This window comes from Ziziphus jujuba, chromosome 2 (genome assembly GCF_031755915.1).
Source record: "Ziziphus jujuba cultivar Dongzao chromosome 2, ASM3175591v1".
Classification (NCBI taxonomy): Eukaryota; Viridiplantae; Streptophyta; class Magnoliopsida; order Rosales; family Rhamnaceae; genus Ziziphus; species Ziziphus jujuba.
In genome coordinates, this window is record NC_083380.1 from 29,333,492 (window position 1) to 29,354,682 (window position 21,191).

General features: G+C 34.5%; 2 protein-coding genes and 2 pseudogenes across 2 annotated transcripts; 3 read left to right on the forward strand and 1 right to left on the reverse strand.

The window, feature by feature from the left end:
* Positions 1 to 629: 629 nt before the first annotated feature.
* Positions 630 to 7,144, forward strand: LOC107419337 (LRR receptor-like serine/threonine-protein kinase EFR). The gene is made up of 5 exons (XM_048474788.2): positions 630 to 1,200; positions 1,485 to 1,553; positions 3,950 to 4,309; positions 4,689 to 6,692; positions 6,789 to 7,144. Exons 1-5 carry the CDS (start codon positions 630 to 632, stop codon positions 7,142 to 7,144), a joined length of 3,360 nt encoding a protein of 1,119 aa, XP_048330745.2.
* Positions 7,145 to 9,907: 2,763 nt separating this feature from the next.
* On the forward strand, positions 9,908 to 12,681 carry LOC107415845 (GPI transamidase component GAA1-like; annotated as a pseudogene).
* A 2,373-nt stretch (positions 12,682 to 15,054) lies between these two features.
* Positions 15,055 to 18,709, reverse strand: LOC125420578 (probable LRR receptor-like serine/threonine-protein kinase RKF3; annotated as a pseudogene).
* Positions 18,710 to 19,216: 507 nt separating this feature from the next.
* LOC112491771 (NADH dehydrogenase [ubiquinone] 1 beta subcomplex subunit 3-B-like) lies at positions 19,217 to 19,504 on the forward strand. Its single transcript, XM_025074221.2, has one exon. It carries the CDS (start codon positions 19,217 to 19,219, stop codon positions 19,502 to 19,504), a length of 288 nt encoding a protein of 95 aa, XP_024929989.1.
* The last annotated feature ends 1,687 nt before the right edge of the window (positions 19,505 to 21,191 follow it).

A 21,191-nucleotide genomic window follows, 5' to 3' on the forward strand; every position in this document is an offset into this window, starting at 1 on the left:
TTCTTTTTAAGTCCTTAGATGTATTTTTATAAAGTTGATTGGATTGATGGCTCTGATATAAAATTAAATTATCATTTTTTTTTTAAGTTTAAACAGATAGAAAATATGCTTCATTTTTTTTATACTTCTTCTCTAACAATTCATATATATATATATATATATATTTGATAGATCATTTATCCATATTTAATATATATGAATATGTATGTTAATCAATAATATATTAAATCAATAATATATTAATGCATGCCATTTAAATGTTTTTGTTAACATTTTAGTGCTTATAGTATTGTTTTTTTATTTTTGTGATATTTTGCATCTTGAAATTTTCATAACATCCACGAACCTCATACAACGTGCAGCTTTTGTTATATATTGTAGCTGAAAACCACTAATAACCAAACACACATAATTATTTTAAGATAGAATTCATATGTAGACTTTATATGATGACATAGTTAAAATATATACTTAATAATTGATTCTTATTTTCTTGAGGTGACTATTAATTATTTAAGCCATGTAACAATGATCATATGCATCAACTCAATTCAAAATTCTCTTTCTTTAACTTGTTTTCAAAAACAATGATCAACCAGCACTACTGCACCTTCCTCAATCCACTGAAAATGACTCCCTTTGGAACTTGCTTTGTTTCAATGATGAAAGCCATGTCCATGGCCATCTTAATATGCTCCATGGTCACTTCAACCTTCTCTGGAACAACCAACATAACCACAGACCAGTCAGCACTTCTTGTCCTAAAATCCCATATAATCCATGACCCACAAAACATTTTGTCCAAAAATTGGTCAAATTCTTCATCTATCTGCAATTGGGATGGTGTAATTTGTGGTGCTAAACACAAAAGGGTCACCGTATTGAATCTTTCTTATAGGGGTCTTACCGGAACTGTTCCTCCAGAACTTGGAAACCTTTCTTTTCTTGTAGAATTAAGGCTCACAAACAATAGCTTTCACGGATCTTTGCCTGTGGAATTGACTCGGCTACGGCGGTTGAAGGTGATCAACTTTGGATTCAATAATCTGATGAAGGGGGAGATACCTTCTTGGTTTGGATTATTTCCAAAACTTGAAACTTTGAATTTGTATGGTAATCAGTTTACCGGTTCTTTACCCACCTCCATCTTCAACTTGTCTTCGGTACAAATAATTACTCTCTCAAATAACCAGCTTTCAGGTATAAATTTTCTCCACCATTAATTCTTCATATTCTTCACGTCTTGGTAACTCATCCCGTAAACGATGGTTTTGAAACTTTTCAATATACGTGTATGTATAATTTTACTATAGTAAGCTTTCATGCTTACTTTATAATACATGAATATCTCCTACCACATCTGGTGAAATGTATGATTTCTATAAATTGTTTTCTATATCTCATCAAATGTGCATGATTGACGTGAGACCCTTGCTATGAGTAATGTGTGCAAGTCAACCACATATGTGTGTGTTATATTACAGGCATACCAAGAGAAATTGGGAACTTAACAACACTGAAAGAGTTGTATCTTGACTATAACAACTTGAAAGGTATACATAGCTCAACTTTTTATAGTACTCCATGGATCTATATTGTATGCAACACTACTTTTGATTAATTTAATTTCTATGTTTTTTCTCCAACATAAGTTAACGTTATTGTATTTTTGAATTTTGAGTTGTGCTTGATTACTCTAAATCTTGAGAGTTTTTAAAAAATCTTGAAGGCTCGTTCAGTAACATTGTCAGAAACAATTTTTATAAATCAATATTGTAAAATGAATCAAAAACAATTTTTATAAATCAATATTGTAAAATGAAAAGGGTAAATTCAATTTTTTACTTTTAGAATTTAAAAACATATTCGGTAACACATTCAAAAATAATTTATGAGAATGAAAATGATAAAAATAAGTTTAGTAAATGGTAAGTATCATTCATATATATATATATATATGGTAAAGGAAATATTTGATTTTGAAAGTGGTAATCATTATCCATGGTTTTATATTAAATATGATATATATCTATATAAAATAAATATTTTGTATTTAAAATAATAATATTATTATATTCTTTTATATATTTGCTTACAAATTTTTTTTAGATTCATGTAAAATGTGTTTTTTGATGTTTTTAAATATACTTTTAAATAGGGGTATAAATGAGTCGAGTATCACGATTCTTAAGCTTGGCAAGTACAGTTTTTGGAGTGATTAAGCTTAGCTCAAGCTTAAAATTCGTTGCTCAAAATTGCCTTAGTTTGTTGATAAAAAGCTTAAAATTTACTCGATTTGGCTTTGTTTTAAAATGGTGTTAAAAAAATTGAGCCTGAATTTATTAATATTTTTTATCAATAAACTATTAGTACATTCTATTGTTTTTATTCAATTTATTTTATAAAATTAAATATTTTTATATTATTTATATATTTTAAGCATTTTACATTACTAAATTGATATTATAAGTATTCTACATGATTGAATTAATAATATAATATATAAATATGTATAGAAATATAACTCGAGCTATTCATGAGTTACTCACAGTTTATTCAATATTAGTTCACATATTATTTGAGCTTCATTTTTGTTTAAGATTGGATCATATTTTATGCGAGTCAAGTTCGAGCGAACTAAATTTGAGTCAATCACGAGCTATTCTCGAACTGTTTGAGCATATTTACAACCCTAATTTGGAGAATGTTTTCAAATTTTGTCAAATTAAAAGTTTCAAATAAAGCAACCAAACACATTTTTGGTTTTCCAATTTGTAAAATGAAAAACCATTTTGCAAAACAATATAGGACAAACGCTAATATACCTGCTCCTACTTGATCTCTAGATACTTTCATCAATTCTTTGATTGTTTTCATAAATACAAGCAAACTCTAGGTTCCTTTTTGTTTAGATTACTTGGACTTGAGTTGGAGATAAATTAAAAAAAAAAATGTAAGTATTTTCTTTTTCAATAATTCTAGACTTAATCAAAATATTAACTAAATTTGTTAACCAAATAACATGGTAAATAATGTGGCAATATTGAATTTGTTTACTTTTTTTAATTTAGTTTTTTATTTAAGGTTCATTCATTCATATTTAAGTTATATTAATATATTAATCAATAATATCTTAATCCGTATTATTGATTATATAAATTTGATGAATATTTTGATACCTATAGTATTACATTTTTTTTAGTCAAGTCAACCACATATAGTACATTTTATGATGTGTCATTCCCATATATTAATAGGTTTTACATAGCAGAAAAATTCTACACATAAAAATATTTGTCAAATTTCTTTTCAAATATGACATGTCTTAAGATATTGTAGGTTAATATTTTCATATAATGTAAATGTAAATAAATAAATTTTTAAATGGATAAGTGAATAAAAAAATAAACTACTTAAATATTATTATATAATCTATCATGTTATTTGGTAAATATTTTAATAATTTCAGCATTATTGTTTACCTAGATACCATGATGTATCATAATAAGCAATATTATTCATTTTCAGTTTAAATAATAAAAGAAGGAATGGCTTTTGTTTTTTTTTTTTTCTTAAAAAAAAAGTAAAAATAAGCATAATATCTATGCACATCAGTTTTTTTTTTTTTTTTTTCAATCTAATATTTTAAAAAGTAACAATATCAACTTTGTTCTTAGTGAAAGCAATGCTAAATGGTCTTATATTTATGTTGGCTGCTAACATCTTCCTATTTATATTTTGCTCGCTCTATTCCTACTTATTTCACTCTATCCAGCTTATTAATTTCATAGTTCTTAGCTATTATTTTTTATTAAACAATAGTCGCTTTCCAGTTGACTGTTCTAAAAGGATTTTATGTACCATAAAATATAACATGTATTTGAGATTATTTTTGTGTGAATATAGTAATATTATATATAAATGAAAGATAATTTTTCTTTTTCTGCAGAAATTCCTAAGGAGATTGGTAACTTAAACAGCCTTGACGTGTTGTCCATAAAATCCAATGCTTTAACAGGGCCTTTTCCTTTGTTTGTCTTCAATATTTCTTCTTTGAAAAAATTGAATTTTAACTACAATAATCTATCCGGTAGCCTTCCAAACAGTATGTGTGAAAGTGCTCCTAGTCTCCAACTGTTGGCTTTAGACTACAATCAGCTTGGTGGCTCCGTTCCATCTCAATGGTCTCGATGCAAAAATCTTCAAACTTTATTATTATCAGTTAATCACTTTGTCGGAAGCATACCCAGAAATATTGGAAACTTGACAATTCTGAAGCACCTCGATCTTGGGACTAACAACTTAACAGGTATGTACACCAACTTTATAACAATTTTAATTAATATATTACAAATATATATATATATATATATGTATATATGCATATATAGAATTTTTTATTCTACTTGGCGACGTAGTCCAGGGCAACAGTGTTTAGCAATATCTTGCTAAACGTTTTCTATGCCTTGCCAAAACGTGGTGAAAGAATTTAACCGATAATCATTATCAAATACTTTGGTACGTGAAAGACTTCTCTTATGTGTGTGTGCATACATGCCAGTATGCACGTTTATAATAGAACTTTTCAGAATTAATATATCCGAAATCAATTCGTTTTATTAATATATTTAAAGTCAATTTGCTTGCTGCCGTAGGAATCAAACATAGATAGTTGATATTTGTGGCAGGTGTAGTACCCAATGAGATTGGTGATCTTCAAAATCTTGAGGTATTAGTGCTCCAAGAGAACCATCTCGGTGGGCCAATGCCACCTAAATTCTTCAATATTTCTTCGATGAGTATCATTGGACTAGCAGTTAATCGCTTATCAGGCCAATTTCCATCACATACAAGTTTCCTATTTCCAAACCTTAGTCGGCTATCCTTGGGAATGAACGATTTCACCGGTCCCATCCTCAATTTTATATCCAATGCTTCTCAACTCATACAAATTGATATTCCATACAATTCATTCTATGGCACTCTTAAAAGTAAACTTTGTTCTTTACAAAATATCCAATGGCTTAACTTAGCTTCCAACAATTTCACCATTGACCCTTCAGACAACTTCTTCACTTCTTTATCGGATTGTAAATATCTTACATTTTTGGAGCTGGGAAGCAACCCATTGAATGCAATGCTTCCAAATTTTGGTGGGAATCTTTCTTCTTCTCTCCAATATTTTGGAGTCATTAATTGCTCAATGAAGGGCAATATTCCTAAGCAAATTGGGAGTTTAAGCAGCTTAATTACCTTAAAGTTGCAATACAATAATTTGACTGGTTCTATTCCAACAACAATTGGAGGACTACAAAAGCTACAGGGCCTATATCTGAATAGAAACAAGGTAGAAGGTTTTATACCTTCAGAAATTTGCCAATTAGGGAGCTTGGATAAATTATTTTTGGCCAATAATAATCTCATTGGGTCTATACCAGAATGTTTAGGATATCTCAGTTCTCTTAGAACTCTCTCATTGAATTCCAATGGATTGAATTCCACAATTCCGAACACATTATGGAGTCTTGAATATATCCTGAAATTGAACCTGTCATCCAATTCTCTTGTTGGATCTCTTCCTCTGGATGTTGAAAACTTGAAAGTTGTGACGGCAATAGATTTATCAAATAATGAGTTATCAGGCAACATACCAAGTAGCATTGGGAGTCTTCAAAATTTGGTTAATCTTTCGTTGGCACAAAATAGATTCACAGGTCAAATTCCCACTTCATTTGGCAAACTTATAAGCATAGAACTCATGGATTTGTCAAGAAACAACTTGTCGGGTGAAATTCCAAAGTCTTTGGAAGCATTATTGAGCCTAAAGCATTTCAACGTGTCTTACAACCAATTGGAAGGAGAAATCCCTACCGGAGGATCTTTTGTGAATTTCTCTGCTCACTCTTTTATGTCGAACAATGGACTTTGTGGTGCACCTCGGCTGCAAGTATCCCCATGCAAAGCTAAAGAAACTCATAAATCAAGAAATGCAACCGACACTATAGGTGTGTTGCGGATTACTTTGCCAGTGGTTTCATCAATAATACTTATATCGGCACTTGCATGTTTGTTCATGAGATGCCAAAAAAATAAGGCTTTGAGAATTTCTAGTGAGGCCAACTTGAATCTTCCACCACCATGGAGAAAGATTTCACATGAAGAGCTTTTGGAGGCAACAAATGGATTCAACGAAATAAACTTGCTTGGTACAGGGAGTTTTGGCTCTGTATATGAAGGAAAACTCAATGATGGATTGCATGTTGCAATAAAAGTTTTCAATCTGAATTTAGAAAGGGCATTCCAGAGTTTTGATGCTGAATGCGAAGTATTATTCAATCTCCGCCATCGGAATCTTGTCAAAATCTTGAATACTCACAATGGAAATGATTTCAAAGCCTTGGTGCTACAATTCATGCCAAGGGGAAACCTTGAGAAGTGGTTGCATAATTGTGATTACAATCTAAGTATGTTACAAAGACTGAATATAATGATTGATGTTGCATCAGCATTGGAATATCTTCATCATGGCTATTCGCAACCTGTTGTTCATTGTGATATAAAGCCTAGCAACATACTTTTAGATGCAGATATGGTTGCTCATGTTGCTGATTTCGGAATGGCAAAAATGTTAGGCGAAAACGCATTGATGGCACAAACCAAAACCCTAGCCACTATTGGGTATATGGCACCAGGTAATATAATTTTGAGTTCATAGTTTCATTTTGTCATAGTTTCATTTTGCTTGTTCATAAAATCATTCTCTAACATTGTTGAATTTTTCACTGCAGAATATGGACTAGATGGGATTGTTTCCACAAAAGGAGATGTCTATAGCTACGGTATTTTGCTTATGGAAACTTTCACAGGAAAAAGACCTACAGATAAAATGTTTGTTGAAGATTTGAGCTTGAGGAAATGGGTTAAGGAATCATTTTCTTTGGAAGTAACAGAAGTTGCAGATAAGGAACTGTTTAGTGAAGAAAAACAATATAGATCTGGCATTAAAGATTGTTTGTCATCCATCATGGACTTGGCCTTGAATTGTTCTTCAGAGACGCCAGAGAACAGGAAAACTATAAAGGATGCTTTAATTTTACTTCACAAAATCAAAAAGAAGTTCTTGAAGGAAATTCAGTATACATAAAAAGATCAAATCACTGTAGTTGTATTGTATAACATCTATTTGGTAGGCTTGATAGAACATTGTTGCCTCTAACAGCTTAAGCATTTGAAACTAATAATAATATGAGACAAGAGCCTTGTTGTTGTTTTGTGTTTGAATCCTACCAACTTCATTCCTGTTACATTATTGTGTCGCAAGTGTAAGGACCAATTTCCCGTTATTGGATCCTAAATGCGAGGAAGAGTGCTTTCTATAGCATCTGCTATCTTGCTTTGATATTTATAGTTTAAGCTTTTAGGATTGGTGGTAGCCAAACAAAATAAACATTTGAAACATTTGAAAGTAACTTTGCAATAATAATCATGAAAATGATACCAGTGCCTTCTTTTATTTGAAACATTTGAAAGTAACTTTGCAATAATAATCATGAAAATGATACCAGTGCCTTCTGAAGAAACGAATGGCCTTTCCTAGAAGCCTTGGATAATTCCTCCACAAGTACGCTCTGCTTCACTGCCATAATACTAAACAAGATACCAATGAGAAATGAAACAAAAATCACAGCATATTTATATTTAAATATTAAAGAAAGGAAATATTTAGAAAATAAAAATAATAAATAAAGTATACATATATTTAAATATTAAAAAAAAAAAAAAAAAAAACCGGAAACATAAGTTAGGGCCAAAGGTCTTTGGTCTTGTTTTTACACAAAAGCATATGAATTCCTTTACTTTTGCAGTTATGGGACTGTTTCCACAAAAGGAGATGTATATAATTATGGTATTTTGCTTATGCAAAGTTTCACAGGAAAAAAAAAAAACCTACAGATAAAATGTTTGTTAAAGATTTGAGCTTGAGGAACTGGACTCCTAAGGAACCGATTTCTTTGGAAGCTACAGAAATTACAGATAAAGTTTTGTGGAGTAGAGAATAGGAATATAGAACTGCAATAAGAATGTTTATCATCCATCATGGACTTGGCCTTGGATTGTTCTTCAAAGACGCCACAGAAGAGGAATACTATAAGGATGTTTTAGTTTCACTTTTTTTTTTTTTTCTTTTTTTTTTTTTTGGGTGAATAAAAACCTGCATTGAGCACAAAAAGCCTCCAGAAGCGGAGGATTACAAGCTACTGCTCCTTCTCTGAGGGGCCAAAGCTGCTATATTAGCAAGGTCACGGGGAAAGAGCCTAAGTTAGATACATCAAAATAAAAGGGAACACCCTGGTCTAGATAATACTCGGCTACCAAGTCTGCTAACTGATTAGAAGATCTAGCATTCCACTATATGTTCCACCCTCTAGAGCAAAACCTCTGCTTTATTTGAAGTAAGCCATATCGAGTTGTCAACCCACAAGAATCAGCCTGATTCAGAATTTCATTGACAACCATCGACGCACAGAGGACCAGACCATTTTCTTCCAATTCTTCTCGAAAACAAGTCCAAACACTCACTCTATATATGGCCACACCTCAGCTTCAAAAGGGTCACTGAATTACAGTGAGAGGAATCTAAAAGAATAATAGCTCTTTCATCATTTCTGACCAGCATAGCAAGAGCCATACATTGTCCTTTAACTGCTGCATCAACGTTCACTTTGAACCACCCTTTAGCTGGAACCCTCCACTTCTCCACTTTCTTTGAGACAGATAAGGGGGATTCTGCACCATTACCCAGTTGCAAGAAAATCCTCCATTAATCCTTCAAAATGATTGATAAGGTCAAGCACACTTCTCCTTCCTTCAAAAAGCAATCCTTTCCTAAAATTCCATATACAATAAAAGAGAGTTGCCAAAGGTAAGGGCCAATTCCATTCCCAAAACTCCAAAATTCGAAAATGCAGTTAGGTTAACACAAAACTCAAAAAGCTCATGGACATTTAAAACCTCCCAGCCGTCAAGCCTAAAACTCCATTTACTGGCAAGGGCTTCATAAATTCAGAAGGAAGTTCTTGAATGAAATTTAGTTACATAGAAAGCTCAACTTGCATTTGCTTTATTTTGTATTCACTGGAATATACTTATATACATGGTGTATATATCGACCAGTATGGGCTGCCAGATGAGACAACCCAATTCATGATGATGGGTTACAATGAAAGCTTAAATCCATACAATCCAAGAAATCAGTTCTGATTTGGATACATTGCAAATCAAATGTTATTTACTGTTGAAATAAATCTGTCGATAATGGGTTTTTAATTTTTAAAAAAATAAATAAATTTAGTTTATAACTTAATAAATTACTAAAGTAGTAAAAATAAATTAAATCAAATCAAATATTATTAATTAATTTAACTTATAACCCAAATGCACATCCCAAAATCCAAATTTTGTTTATGCCTAAGCAAATAATATGGGTAGGAGCCATTTTAGAGAGAATCTGATTTTCCAAAGTTTGGATTGGGTTTTGGTTACTGGGAAAATAGTATGAATTGGAAAAAAATTAATAAAAAAATTTGAGATGTATATATTATTTTGAGCTCAACATGAAAAAACGAACAAACATAACAAAGAAACAAAAGATCGATTAGTCAAAATGTCCTGGATAAGTAAAATGTTTTGGGAAATACTAGGTTATAAGGTGATGACTTCGTTATGAGTCAATGTGCCCTGACTATTTATGTTTTTGGGTCTTCAAAGAAGATGACAGTTAAAGAGGCACAAGACAGCCCGATTGACCCAGCACCTGGTACTACCCGAACGGGCCTCGTGCCTAGGATAGTTTGAACTGGTTCAGAAATTGAGACAGCCAGAACAAAGGGGAATTTAGTCCATTACCCCTTTTGAAAGGGGGTTAACGATATATGCCACCGATTCATGATTTATTTTTGTTTTGCCCTCTTCTTTTTGAATATTCCTAAAGTACCCTTGATATCAAATTTTACTTTTTGCCTGTCATTCTTTCACTTCCTTCGAGGTGCTTTTCTTCTCTTCTCCTTCCTCACCCTTCTTCTCCTTCCTCACCCTTCTCCAAAAAACCCCAGAGCCGGCTCCTATCTTCTCCTTCCTAGAGTCGGCTCTTCTCTTCTCCTTCCTCACACTTCCCCCAAAAAACCCAGAGCCTGCTCCTCTCTCACACAGCCTCCTCTTCAGGTACTCTTTCTTCTTTATTATTTGTATGTTGTTGGTTTTCTTAATCGACTGAGATCCAATTTTTAATATGGTGCTGGAAATATTCTGATTAGACGTGGGATTTTTCCTTCTCCTTTTTGGGTGCTTTCAGCATTGTTTGCTGCACTGCTGGAGTTTTGCCTCTTTTGCTGCTTCCGGTTCTTGCCAAGAACACTTACATATCCGAAAATGCCCTCATGCCAGGTCAATTTCAATTCCTTGTAAAAACCATAAAATAAAAATCAAAGTGTAGTTAAAGTTTGCTTAACTGTGGTGATTGTTTCGAATTATTTTTAATGTTAACTTGAACAGGTTCTGGGAATCCCATGCTCTCCAGTCAGGATGTATCGGAGGCAAATAAATGGGTGAAGGACGTAATTGCTCTCAATTCCAAATCTCGAGGTGCAGGAATGTATGTGCTTCCTTATTCGGTTTAATTCTGTGAATTCTAATTTAACCGCTTCAATTTTGCATCTTCAGTATGAAACAATGCTAGTTCCTTTTTTTAGAAAATTACTTTAAAATAGTTTTATAGCTCTAGCACTGAATAATCCTCTATACTATGTTAGCAAATTTTCTAAATCTTTATATGATTATTACTGGACATGCATATATATATATATATATATATATAAGGGTACCCACCTCTAAGATTGTTGAACAATAAGATTGAAGTTAGCTTGGTTTTCTAAGTATCTAGATCAACTTGTCGTAGCCAAGCTCATGTATCTAGGGGATTTGATGTGAGTTAAACTGTGTTTCTCTTTACATGCTTTGGAAATTTGGTTAAACAAATTTAATGTTTCTTTTTAATTCTTTCTCTGTGTTGCTGATGTATATTAAAGGTGTTATTGCTGTAACTTAGTGCATTAGAGATTCTAATACGTTGTTATTCAACTTTCTCAAGACATTTAGCAAAACAGTTGCAGGAAATTATATGCACTTTGCACTATGGGACCTCTCCTATTTCCTGGGATATTTTTTGTGTTCTCTGTTGCAAATGCGTTTTTATTGCTTCCCTTAGCTTGACTTAATAATGTAGATAACCTAGGGAAAGAAGAAATCCTATGCAAGTGTGTTCTTACTTGGTTCTCTCTTAAATCTTTTGATTCAGAGAGAGGTAAAGACTGATAGCACAGTATATGTCAGACTTGGGTGCCGAAGTTAACTATCACAAGTTCCGGCCTCAGGCTGTTCAGTTTCGTCCACTGCATTTTTTTTCTGGTCCAGATTCTGGAAAAACTGAACAGAATATCAGTTGTTCAGTACCAATGTTGGAATAATAAGAGCACCACGTGGTGATGGGAAGGAAGCAAGTGTCCTTGTAACACCTTACAATTCATCGAAAATTAATCAGGGCGAGGCTTTGTCTTTGGGCATTGCATACTCGGTATTTTCCTTGCTCACCCGTGTCACTTGGCTGGCCAAGGATCTTATTTGGCTGGGTGCTGATTCCCAGCATGGAGAATATGCAGCAGTTGCTGCATGGCTAAGAGAATATCACACACCACTATTTACCAGATTGCGCACAGCAGATGTGGAAATATGTCTTGAAATCGATAATGTGCATGAAGTGGAAGAGAGCCCAATTGCTGAAAGGAAGATATACGATGAATTTCGACATGCTGGGACTATGGCTGCAGCCTTTGTCATTAAGGTTGTGGATAAAAAGGAACAATCTGAGGACAGCCTTAGCATCTATGCCGAGGCATCAAATGGGTAGATGCCAAACCTTGACCTCATCAATATTGTGAACTATTTAGCTGTACATAGGCAAGGGTTGTGGGCAAAGGTGGACAAGATGTGGTCTGTACTTGACTCCAAATGGCTAAAGATTTTGAGAGAATAATTCGAATTAGCAGGACAAGTGGCTAGATCCTTAAACCCCCAATGGAAATTTGGTATTCCAGCAGCTGATTATGTTGAAATCAGTGACTATCTCAGTTGCCTTCATTGGTTTATGTCTCATGTTAGTCATTAACTTTGCTACAGCAGAAATTTGGGTTTTACTTATTGTCCCAATATGTTTACGCCTCATCCCTTGAAGCTTGATCTTAGAGTTCCGAGTTTGAGAAACTTTTCAAGAGTATCTCGTAATCTTGTTTTGGGATTTATGGGATTTCCACCAGCAACATTTATGGTTTCCAAAGGTGCATTTGAAGGTTTTAGCAGCATTGATGTGGGTGATTTCTGGAATTGGTTGGAATCTCTTTGGGCTTGGAACAGTGCTGCTTACCTTTTTATAGGTATGGTTCACCTGCCATGCTGGTTATTATGCATTGTCATTTTATTTCATCATTGTTGACACATCTTAGTCGATTTTTCCGTGTACTATTTGTTGGTTGGACCTGCAAATCAGAGGATCAATAGTACTATTTTTGTATGTTGATGCTATGTCTTATCTGATTTTCAATCTGAGTATTGGCTAGTACTAGAATGATACGTCTTGAAGCCTGTGGTGGTTTTTTATTTTTATAATCTTTGGAAGTGTTTTATCAGCTTATACTTAAATTCTCCAACAAGTGTGAGGTCGTAAAGTTACTGCGTATCTTTTTCTATGTTATATGGTTACGCAGACACTTTCTATGGAGGGAATAAAAAGAGAAGTTCTATGGAGGGAATAAAAAGAGAAGTTCTCTTGGCATATAGAAAAGGCAATTGCTTGTAGCAGCAAATATAAAAATAAAAATAAAAAGATGATTGAAGTAAAAGAGACCGACGAGGACAGGTTGCCTTGTCGACGTAGTTCATGCCCCTATCAGAATAATTTCTTTTTCTCTCTAACATTATCAAAGAAGATGCTATAAATTTGGACGTTATATTCCCACATCCACTCAAAAGGTTAAGGAACCTAAAGCCTTATGGAAGTTATATGGCTGTGATTGAAAAATTTGTACCAAAAATTTATGGTTTTTAGGTTTTATCATCCTCTTGTACTGATTGGTGAAGTACTAAAGCAGCCAGTTGGACACTCCCAGCTTCTTTTGTGGTTGTGGTGCTTTAAGCGTGACCTTACCATTTGCTTTCTAAATCAAAGTTTTTATTTTTATTTTTATCATTATTGTATAATTAAGAAAACTGAGGATGAATCTAATCATGATAATTATGAATATATTATCATCGAATTATTAGAAAGTATCTCTTGATATTTGCCTTTCCCATTGTGTTGTTTTATGCATAAATAGATATAAAGAAGTACCTAGAAAGGAAAATAAACATATAATTTATTTATATATAAAAGAAATGGTTAATTAATGCGATGGCTAGGTACATGTGATCAAACCAACACTAGAAACAATAAATAACAAGGTGCAATCCAATTCCAATGTCATACACAAAGAAAGTTCATGATCGAGCACTAGAAATATTCAATAAAAACTTTATTAATCCACGAAAAAATAAAAAAAAACGCTGTTGGATGACCCCACACCAACATGATGGATACCTAATTTTTGTTACTAATATAATCTGAACCATTCTCAAGAATTTTATAACTTCTTAAACAAAATAAAATAATAATACCCCAATGTTCTATACACTTTTGAGACTGTCAAGTACAAGCAAAAAAAGCAAAATTCCTAGGCTAATTCCTTTATTAACCAAATACTGAAAAAATTACAATGTTTCTAAAACTACATAACATACCATACCATAAATAAACCCCTATGGCAATCACATTTTACCAATTTAATTACCGTGGGGTCTTTGGTAATTATCGATACAACCTATGATAATCAATTTGTCTATGCTTGAAAAATTACCGTAAGTTTTATCGGTAATTACCAAAACTCCTGTGGCAATCACATAACATTACTGTAGGTTGTATCGGTAATTACCGAAGGTTCGATGGTAATAAATTTTTTTTGCCAATTTGAGATTTTTTTCTGAACTTTTGGGGTTTTTTCTCCTTAGGATCATTGAAGAAAGTATATTTTGCATGTTGTTGCATATAACACACATTAGGAGACTTGTGGGGGCCAAAAAATTGGTAAAATGTGATAACCATAGGGGTTTCGGTAATTACCTAAATTTGCAAGTGAAATAACCTAAATTTGCAAAATGATTAACCCACTGAACAAGTATGGGAGGGATGGAGATAGGTACACACAAAGGAGTCGCCAAATTCACTATCAGTCACCCTCTGGATCACCTAAGAATAAGCTAAATACGATAAGGACAACAGATCATGACATGGAGATGAGTTAGTATTTGAACCCTTTTGTCCTCATATACATAAGTACAGGCTGTAACAACAAAATAGATCCTAAATGTTTAAGTCAGCACCGTGTGAAGGGCTTTACATAAAAGGCAGAAAAAGTAACAAGAAAACATTCATAAAAAAGGCACAGCTCCAAGTTGATTACTTAAAATTTCCTTATGAAGAGACACCAAAATTACAAAAACAGAAAAGAATATGTAGGATATAACTATTACATACAACCCTATTATCTGGAGTAGGGTATGAACTATGGTACAACTGCTATGTTAGCATCTTTGCATTTGCAAATCATCAAACTTCCAAACACAAAATGGTTTCATTAAGTAAGACATTATGCTCAACTAACAGCAAAACTTCTGTACCCAGTTCACACTATTTCAATTCAAAGAATCAACTCTATAATGCATCTATCTTAATCTTTACAATGAGAGATGCAAAGTCTAGACTCAAAGAACCTTGCAGTGTAAGCCAAGAACCAAACGAAGGGTAAGCATAAAAATTAGTGGAGAGTGAAACAAACACCACCAATTTATCTCTCACGTCAAGTTATACAAACCCCGACTTCCAATATTGGAGCCCAAACTTGCCCCTTCCGACTATGACAGCTCTTCTACTTGGGAACCTAAAGTTCGACTTTCTTCCTTGAGTTCCAAAGAGCGATCACTTTCATATGTATATGAACTATAACCTCTAGGACTCACGACCGTACCCGATCCGCTAGTGCTCACAGATCTTTCAATGTCACTAAGCTTAGCTACCAGAGGAATTTGCCATTTTGGAGTGGAGGGAATTGACATGTCCGTTTCCAACATTTTCATAGCCTGATCCATTGTTGGCCTAGCATACAACTGCGGATGAGAACAAAGAATTGCAACTAATACATACTTCTCTAAAACCTGAGGTGGACTTTTGTCTGGCATATCATCTTCAATGACATCTAAAGCTCTGCCATCACGCACTAATGACCAAGCCTAATCAGTCACAAGGGAGGGTTGATCCTCATTACCAACAAGAAGAGCTTTCTTCCAACTTAGAAGCTCAAGAAGCACAGCACCAAAGCTATATACATCACTTGTCTCTGTCAACTGTCCATATAAGGCGTACTTTGGGGCACATATCCCATAGTTCCAGCAACCCTGGTGCTCAAATGTGTCATTCCCTCAGGTGTGAACTTTGCAAGTCCAAAATCCACCACCTTGGCTTCAAACATCTCATCCAAAAGTATATTATTAGCTTTTATGTCTCTGTGGATAATTCCAGGTTGAGCCCCATAATGCAAATAAGCCAATCCTCTTGCGGTCCCCAGTGCAATCTTCTGACAAATTGGCCAACTAAGTTTCTTTGTACACCGTCGTAAAAGAATCACCACAATTCCATCCGACAACTTCAATCATATGTGTTCCAACCAATAACATGCTAAATGTAGCATTATTAATGATAAATTCTAACAAAGTAAGCGATCAAACGGCATTAAAAAATGACAACGTTCAATTTGTTTTTGCTTCAAAAAATACCAAAGTTTTATCGGTAATTACAGAAACCCCTATGGCAATTACATTTTACCAATTTTTTAGGCCCCAAAAGTCCCCTTACGTGTGTTAAATGAAAAAACATGCAACATATGGATTATAAATTGATCTTAAGGAGAGAAAATCCCAAAATCTCTGAAAAATTTCTCAAATTGGCCAAAAAAATACGATGACTGTAGACCTTCGATAATTCCCGAGGAAATCTTCGGTAACCAACACATACCCTATGGAAAAATTACCGACGGTTTCGTCGATAATTCCCGAGGGTGTACAGTCCATAACATTTTACCAATTTTTTGGACCCCACAAGTCCCATAACGTGTGTTGAATGCAAAAACATGCAAAATAGGGATTCTAAAATTATGCTAAGGAGAGAAAATCCCAAAATTTCATAAACGTTTCTCAAATTTTACAAAAAAATTGGATGACTGTACCCCCTCGGTAATTCCCGAGGAAACTGTCGGTAACCAACCACATACCCTCTGGAAAAATTATCGACGGTTTCGTCGGTATTTACCGAGGGTGAACAGTCATCACATTTTTTTGCAAAATTTGAGACACGTTTAGGAAATTTTGGGATTTTCTCTCCTTAGTATAATTTTAGAATCCCTATTTTGCATGTTTTCGCATTCAACACACGTTATGGGACTTGTGGGGCCCAAAAAACTTGTAAAATGTGATGGACTGTACACACTCGGTAATTACCGACGAAACCGTCGGTAACTTTTCCAGAGGGTATGTGTTGGTTACCGACGATTTCCTCGGGAATTACCGAAGGTGAACAGTCATCCAATTTTTTTGCAAAATTTGAGACACTTTTATGAAATTTTGTGATTTTCTCTACTTAGTATAATTTTAGAATCCCTATTTGCCATGTTTTTGCATTCAACACATGTTATGGGACTTGTGGGGTCCAAAAAATTGGTAAAATGTTATGGACTGTACACCTTCGGGAATTACCGACGAAACCGTCGGTAATTTTTCCAAAGAGTATTTGTTGGTTACCGACGATTTCCTCGGGAATTACCGAGGATGAACAGTCATCCAAATTTTTTGCAAAATTTGATACACTTTTATGAAATTTGGGATTTTCTCTACTTAGTATAATTTTAGAATCCCTATTTGCCATATTTTTGCATTCAACACACGTTATGGGACTTGTGGGGCCCAAAAAATTGGTAAAATATTATGGACTGTACACCTTCGGGAATTACCGATGAAACCGTCGGTAATTTTTCCAGAAGGTATTTGTTGGTTACCGACGATTTCCTCGGGAATTACCAAGGGTGAACAGTCATCCAAATTTTTTGCAAAATTTGATACACTTTTATGAAATTTTGGGATTTTCTCTACTTAATATAATTTTAGAATCCCTATTTGCCATGTTTTTGCATTCAACACACGTTATGGGACTTGTGGGGCCCAAAAAATTGGTAAAAATGTTATGGACTGTACACCCTCGGGAATTACCGACGAAACCGTCGGTAATTTTTCCAGAGGGTATTTGTTGGTTACTGATGATTTCCTCGGGAATTACCGAGGGTGAACAGTCATCCAAATTTTTTGCAAAATTTGAGACACTTTTATGAAATTTTGGGATTTTCTCTCCTTAGTATAATTTTAGAATCCCTATTTGCCATGTTTTTGCATTCAACACACGTTATGGGACTTGTGGGGCCCAAAAAATTGGTAAACTGTTATGGACTGTACACCCTCGGGAATTACCGACGAAACTGTCGGTAATTTTTCCAGAGGGTATGTGTTGGCTATCGACGATTTCCTCGGGATATACCGAGGGTGAACAGTCATCCAAATTTTTTGCAAAATTTGATACACTTTTATGAAATTTTGGGATTTTCTCTACTTAGCATAATTTTAGAATCCCTATTTGCTATGTTTTTGCATTCAACACACGTTATGGGACTTGTGGGGCCTAAAAAATTGGTAAAATGTTGTGGACTGTACACCCTCGGGAATTACCGATGAAACCGTCGGTAATTTTTCCATAGGGTATGTGTTGGTTACCGACGATTTCCTCGGGAATTATCGAAGGTCTACAGTCATCGTATTTTTTTGGCCAATTTGAGAAATTTTTCAGAGATTTTGGGATTTTCGTTCCTTAGCATAATTTCTCTAAAGGGATTTTCGTGAACAATCAAAAAGGTGTAAATTTGATTTTTCATGGGGGAAAGGAAAAAAGAGGTTGAGCAGGATTTTTAATGGGATTATTTGTGGGTTTTCTCAGGCAAGAAGAAAGAAAGGAAAGCAGAGGTGCAGGAACCCGGAATTATTGGCTTTAAGAATGAGAAAAGGAAAAGTAAAGTAATTTTTTGTTTTAGTAGGGGCAAAATAGGAAGCAAGGGGTAGATAAAAAAAACTTGACGAAGAAGGGGTAAATATCATTAGCCCTCTATTTTTGTGGGTATTGGGCTAAATTCCCCCCAGAACAAATCCTACACTCAGGATCAGCAAAATGGGCCCAAGGCTCAAGAACCTCCAAAGGGCCCCGACTCCCAAGCCCTAGACTAAGGAGATCCTGGGCCACAAAAACATTGTGATGGTCCTACTTGTTGGGTATGTTCAAGTAGTTCCAGGTCTTAAGCATATTCTAATTGTCGAGGATGTTGCGCCAGTTATGATTGTCCCAATAACTGGGGTTGTTCAGACAATTATAGGCAACAAGCCCATTCGCTAGTTCAGGCAACTCCAACCTCAGACCCATTCTGCCAGTCCCCAGAAAAAGCCGAGTCAAATACGACTATCCCAGGCCAAGCGCGGGGGATACCTAGGTTAAAAGGAGAGTGATCCATCAAAATTACAAGTTGACATGTGAGATAAATAATAGAGGAATTTGGCCTAACACTCGTGTTTTGAAGGCTTTAATAAAAATAAAAACTATCGCTTTCCTTTCAAACCTTTTTTTATTTACCCACCTTCTTTTCATTATTCCAACTATACCCTTAACCCATACAACACGTACAATTCCTCTCCCTCTCTTACTAGTATCCCACCTGCCACATTTCACAGTCAATTTCCCTCTCTCTTTTACTAGCAACCCTTTCTTACATTCAAGTTCTCTCTCTCAAATTCTGTACCAACAGAAGTAGTAAACCAAAGCCAAGCCAGTACAACCCAGCCAAAGCCCAACATATATTGGAAAGTGGAAAGAGTATTCCATTTTTCCCCTCAATGAAGCACAAAGAAGAAGATGAAGAGAAAGTGAGAGAGCATGGCGAAACTGCTTGGGTCAATCAGAAAGTTCTTCAGGAGGAGGGACAAGTGGAGGAAGCATCCGAGGTTGAGCAATCAACTCCGTCGGACCCTTCCCGATCTTGGCCTCGGAGTCATCGCCTTCAGCGTCTATCTGGTCGGCAAGCAAGTCTACAACAAACTCCTTGCTCCTTGCTCCTCTTCTTCTTCTTCTCACCACTCTTCCCATTCCTCTACTTCTCACTGGCTCACTGAGACAACTAAAACAACAACCTCATCAGGTGATGATGATCATTCCGCTCCTTAAATCTTCTTTTACTTTTTGTTCCATTCGGCCTTCTAAATCTGCTTTTATTCTGTTTTTACTAGATATTTTGGAAATTTTTTTGATTATGACATTGAAAATATTAAGTTAATGGATCTTACAGATGGTACAGCGTAATTATTGAATACTAATCTATTTCTTAGAATACTAATATTTTCGGGTTTTATTTTTTGGAGCCAAAATCAATGCATTTTAACTGTATGTTGATATGTTTTATTGGGTTGCATGTGTGTGGTGGAAATTATATAATGCTTATATAATGCTTTTGCTTATACAAATGAAGCGAGAATTACTTAACTTTCACCCTTAGTAGTATGAGTGGATTGGTTCTTTGTCATACCTTTGACAAGATAATTTAAAGTTTTTAGAAATGAAAAGAAAATGGTCTTCCACTATGCAGAGTTGCTTTAGAAATCATGCTTAAAGGGTTTCAAATAATATCATGAGCGAGTAACTATCATACTATGATATTGAGTGATTATGAAAGCGTCACAATGTTATAACTCTTTTAAAGAAATATCGGAGAAATATAAAATTATTTTTGCTCTATTTGTTTTGGGTAATTTTTCTCTTTTATTTTCTTTAACTAACCCAAATTAATTATCTACAAATATGATTAAGCCTTTTTAATATGCAAAAATGATTAATAGACACAAATATAGAGTTTAGAGAGCTGATTGCTACAATTGAAATCCTAAGGTCAATTGATACTACACAAAAGTATGGCGTTAATCCGTAAATCATGAACTATGTAAAGGTTTAAAACAATGAGACTATAATATTGGATTTTTCAATTGATGCTTATATGTTACTTGTGCACTTTGCATAAAAAAAAAACTGCAATGATTATGGCATTTTGCATCCACTACTAGAATCGCATTGATAAATGATGCAATAAATATGTCGTACAAAATAAATAACGACGTATCTCACAGCGTCGCTTAACGTCCTGTCGCTAAATGTGAGATCCCATATCGATTGGAATGGGGAACGAAGCATGCCTTATAAGAGGGTGTGGATACCTTTCCCTTGAGAGGCCTTCCTGACAGGGAACGTAAAACCGTGAAAGGTAGGATTGGGTTCATCACCTAGCTTCCAAAGCTGACTATATCTCGGTTGGGCCTGAGAGACCCGGGCTAGTGGAACTGGCAGGTGAAGGGGCGGGACCCCTAACCACTGAGAGGCCTTTTAAAACCGTACGGGCTGAACCCAAAGCGAATAATATTTCATACGGGTGGACTGGACTGTTATACTAAATCCATAAGACAACAAGCGACGTAGTATGAAAGTCGCCTATCTTTGAGTTTTTAGCGATGCATATTGACTTTTAGCGACGTATTCTATCAATCCACTTATAGCGACGCATTATTTAGCGATGCTTCACCACAATATCGATGAAAATATATTAGCGATTATTTTATATAGCGTCGCTAAATATATTCGTCGCCTATTTAGCTATACATTAATAGAATTGCCTATTTAGCGACACATTAATAGAGTTGTCTATTTAGCAACGCATTAATAGAGTTGACTATTTAATGACTCATTAATAGAATCGCCTATTTAGCGATGCATCAACACTTTTAGTGACGCATTTATCAAATGCATCAATTTTTCCATCAGATTTTTAGCGATGCATTATTTGTTAATACGTCGTCCCTTCTTTTTT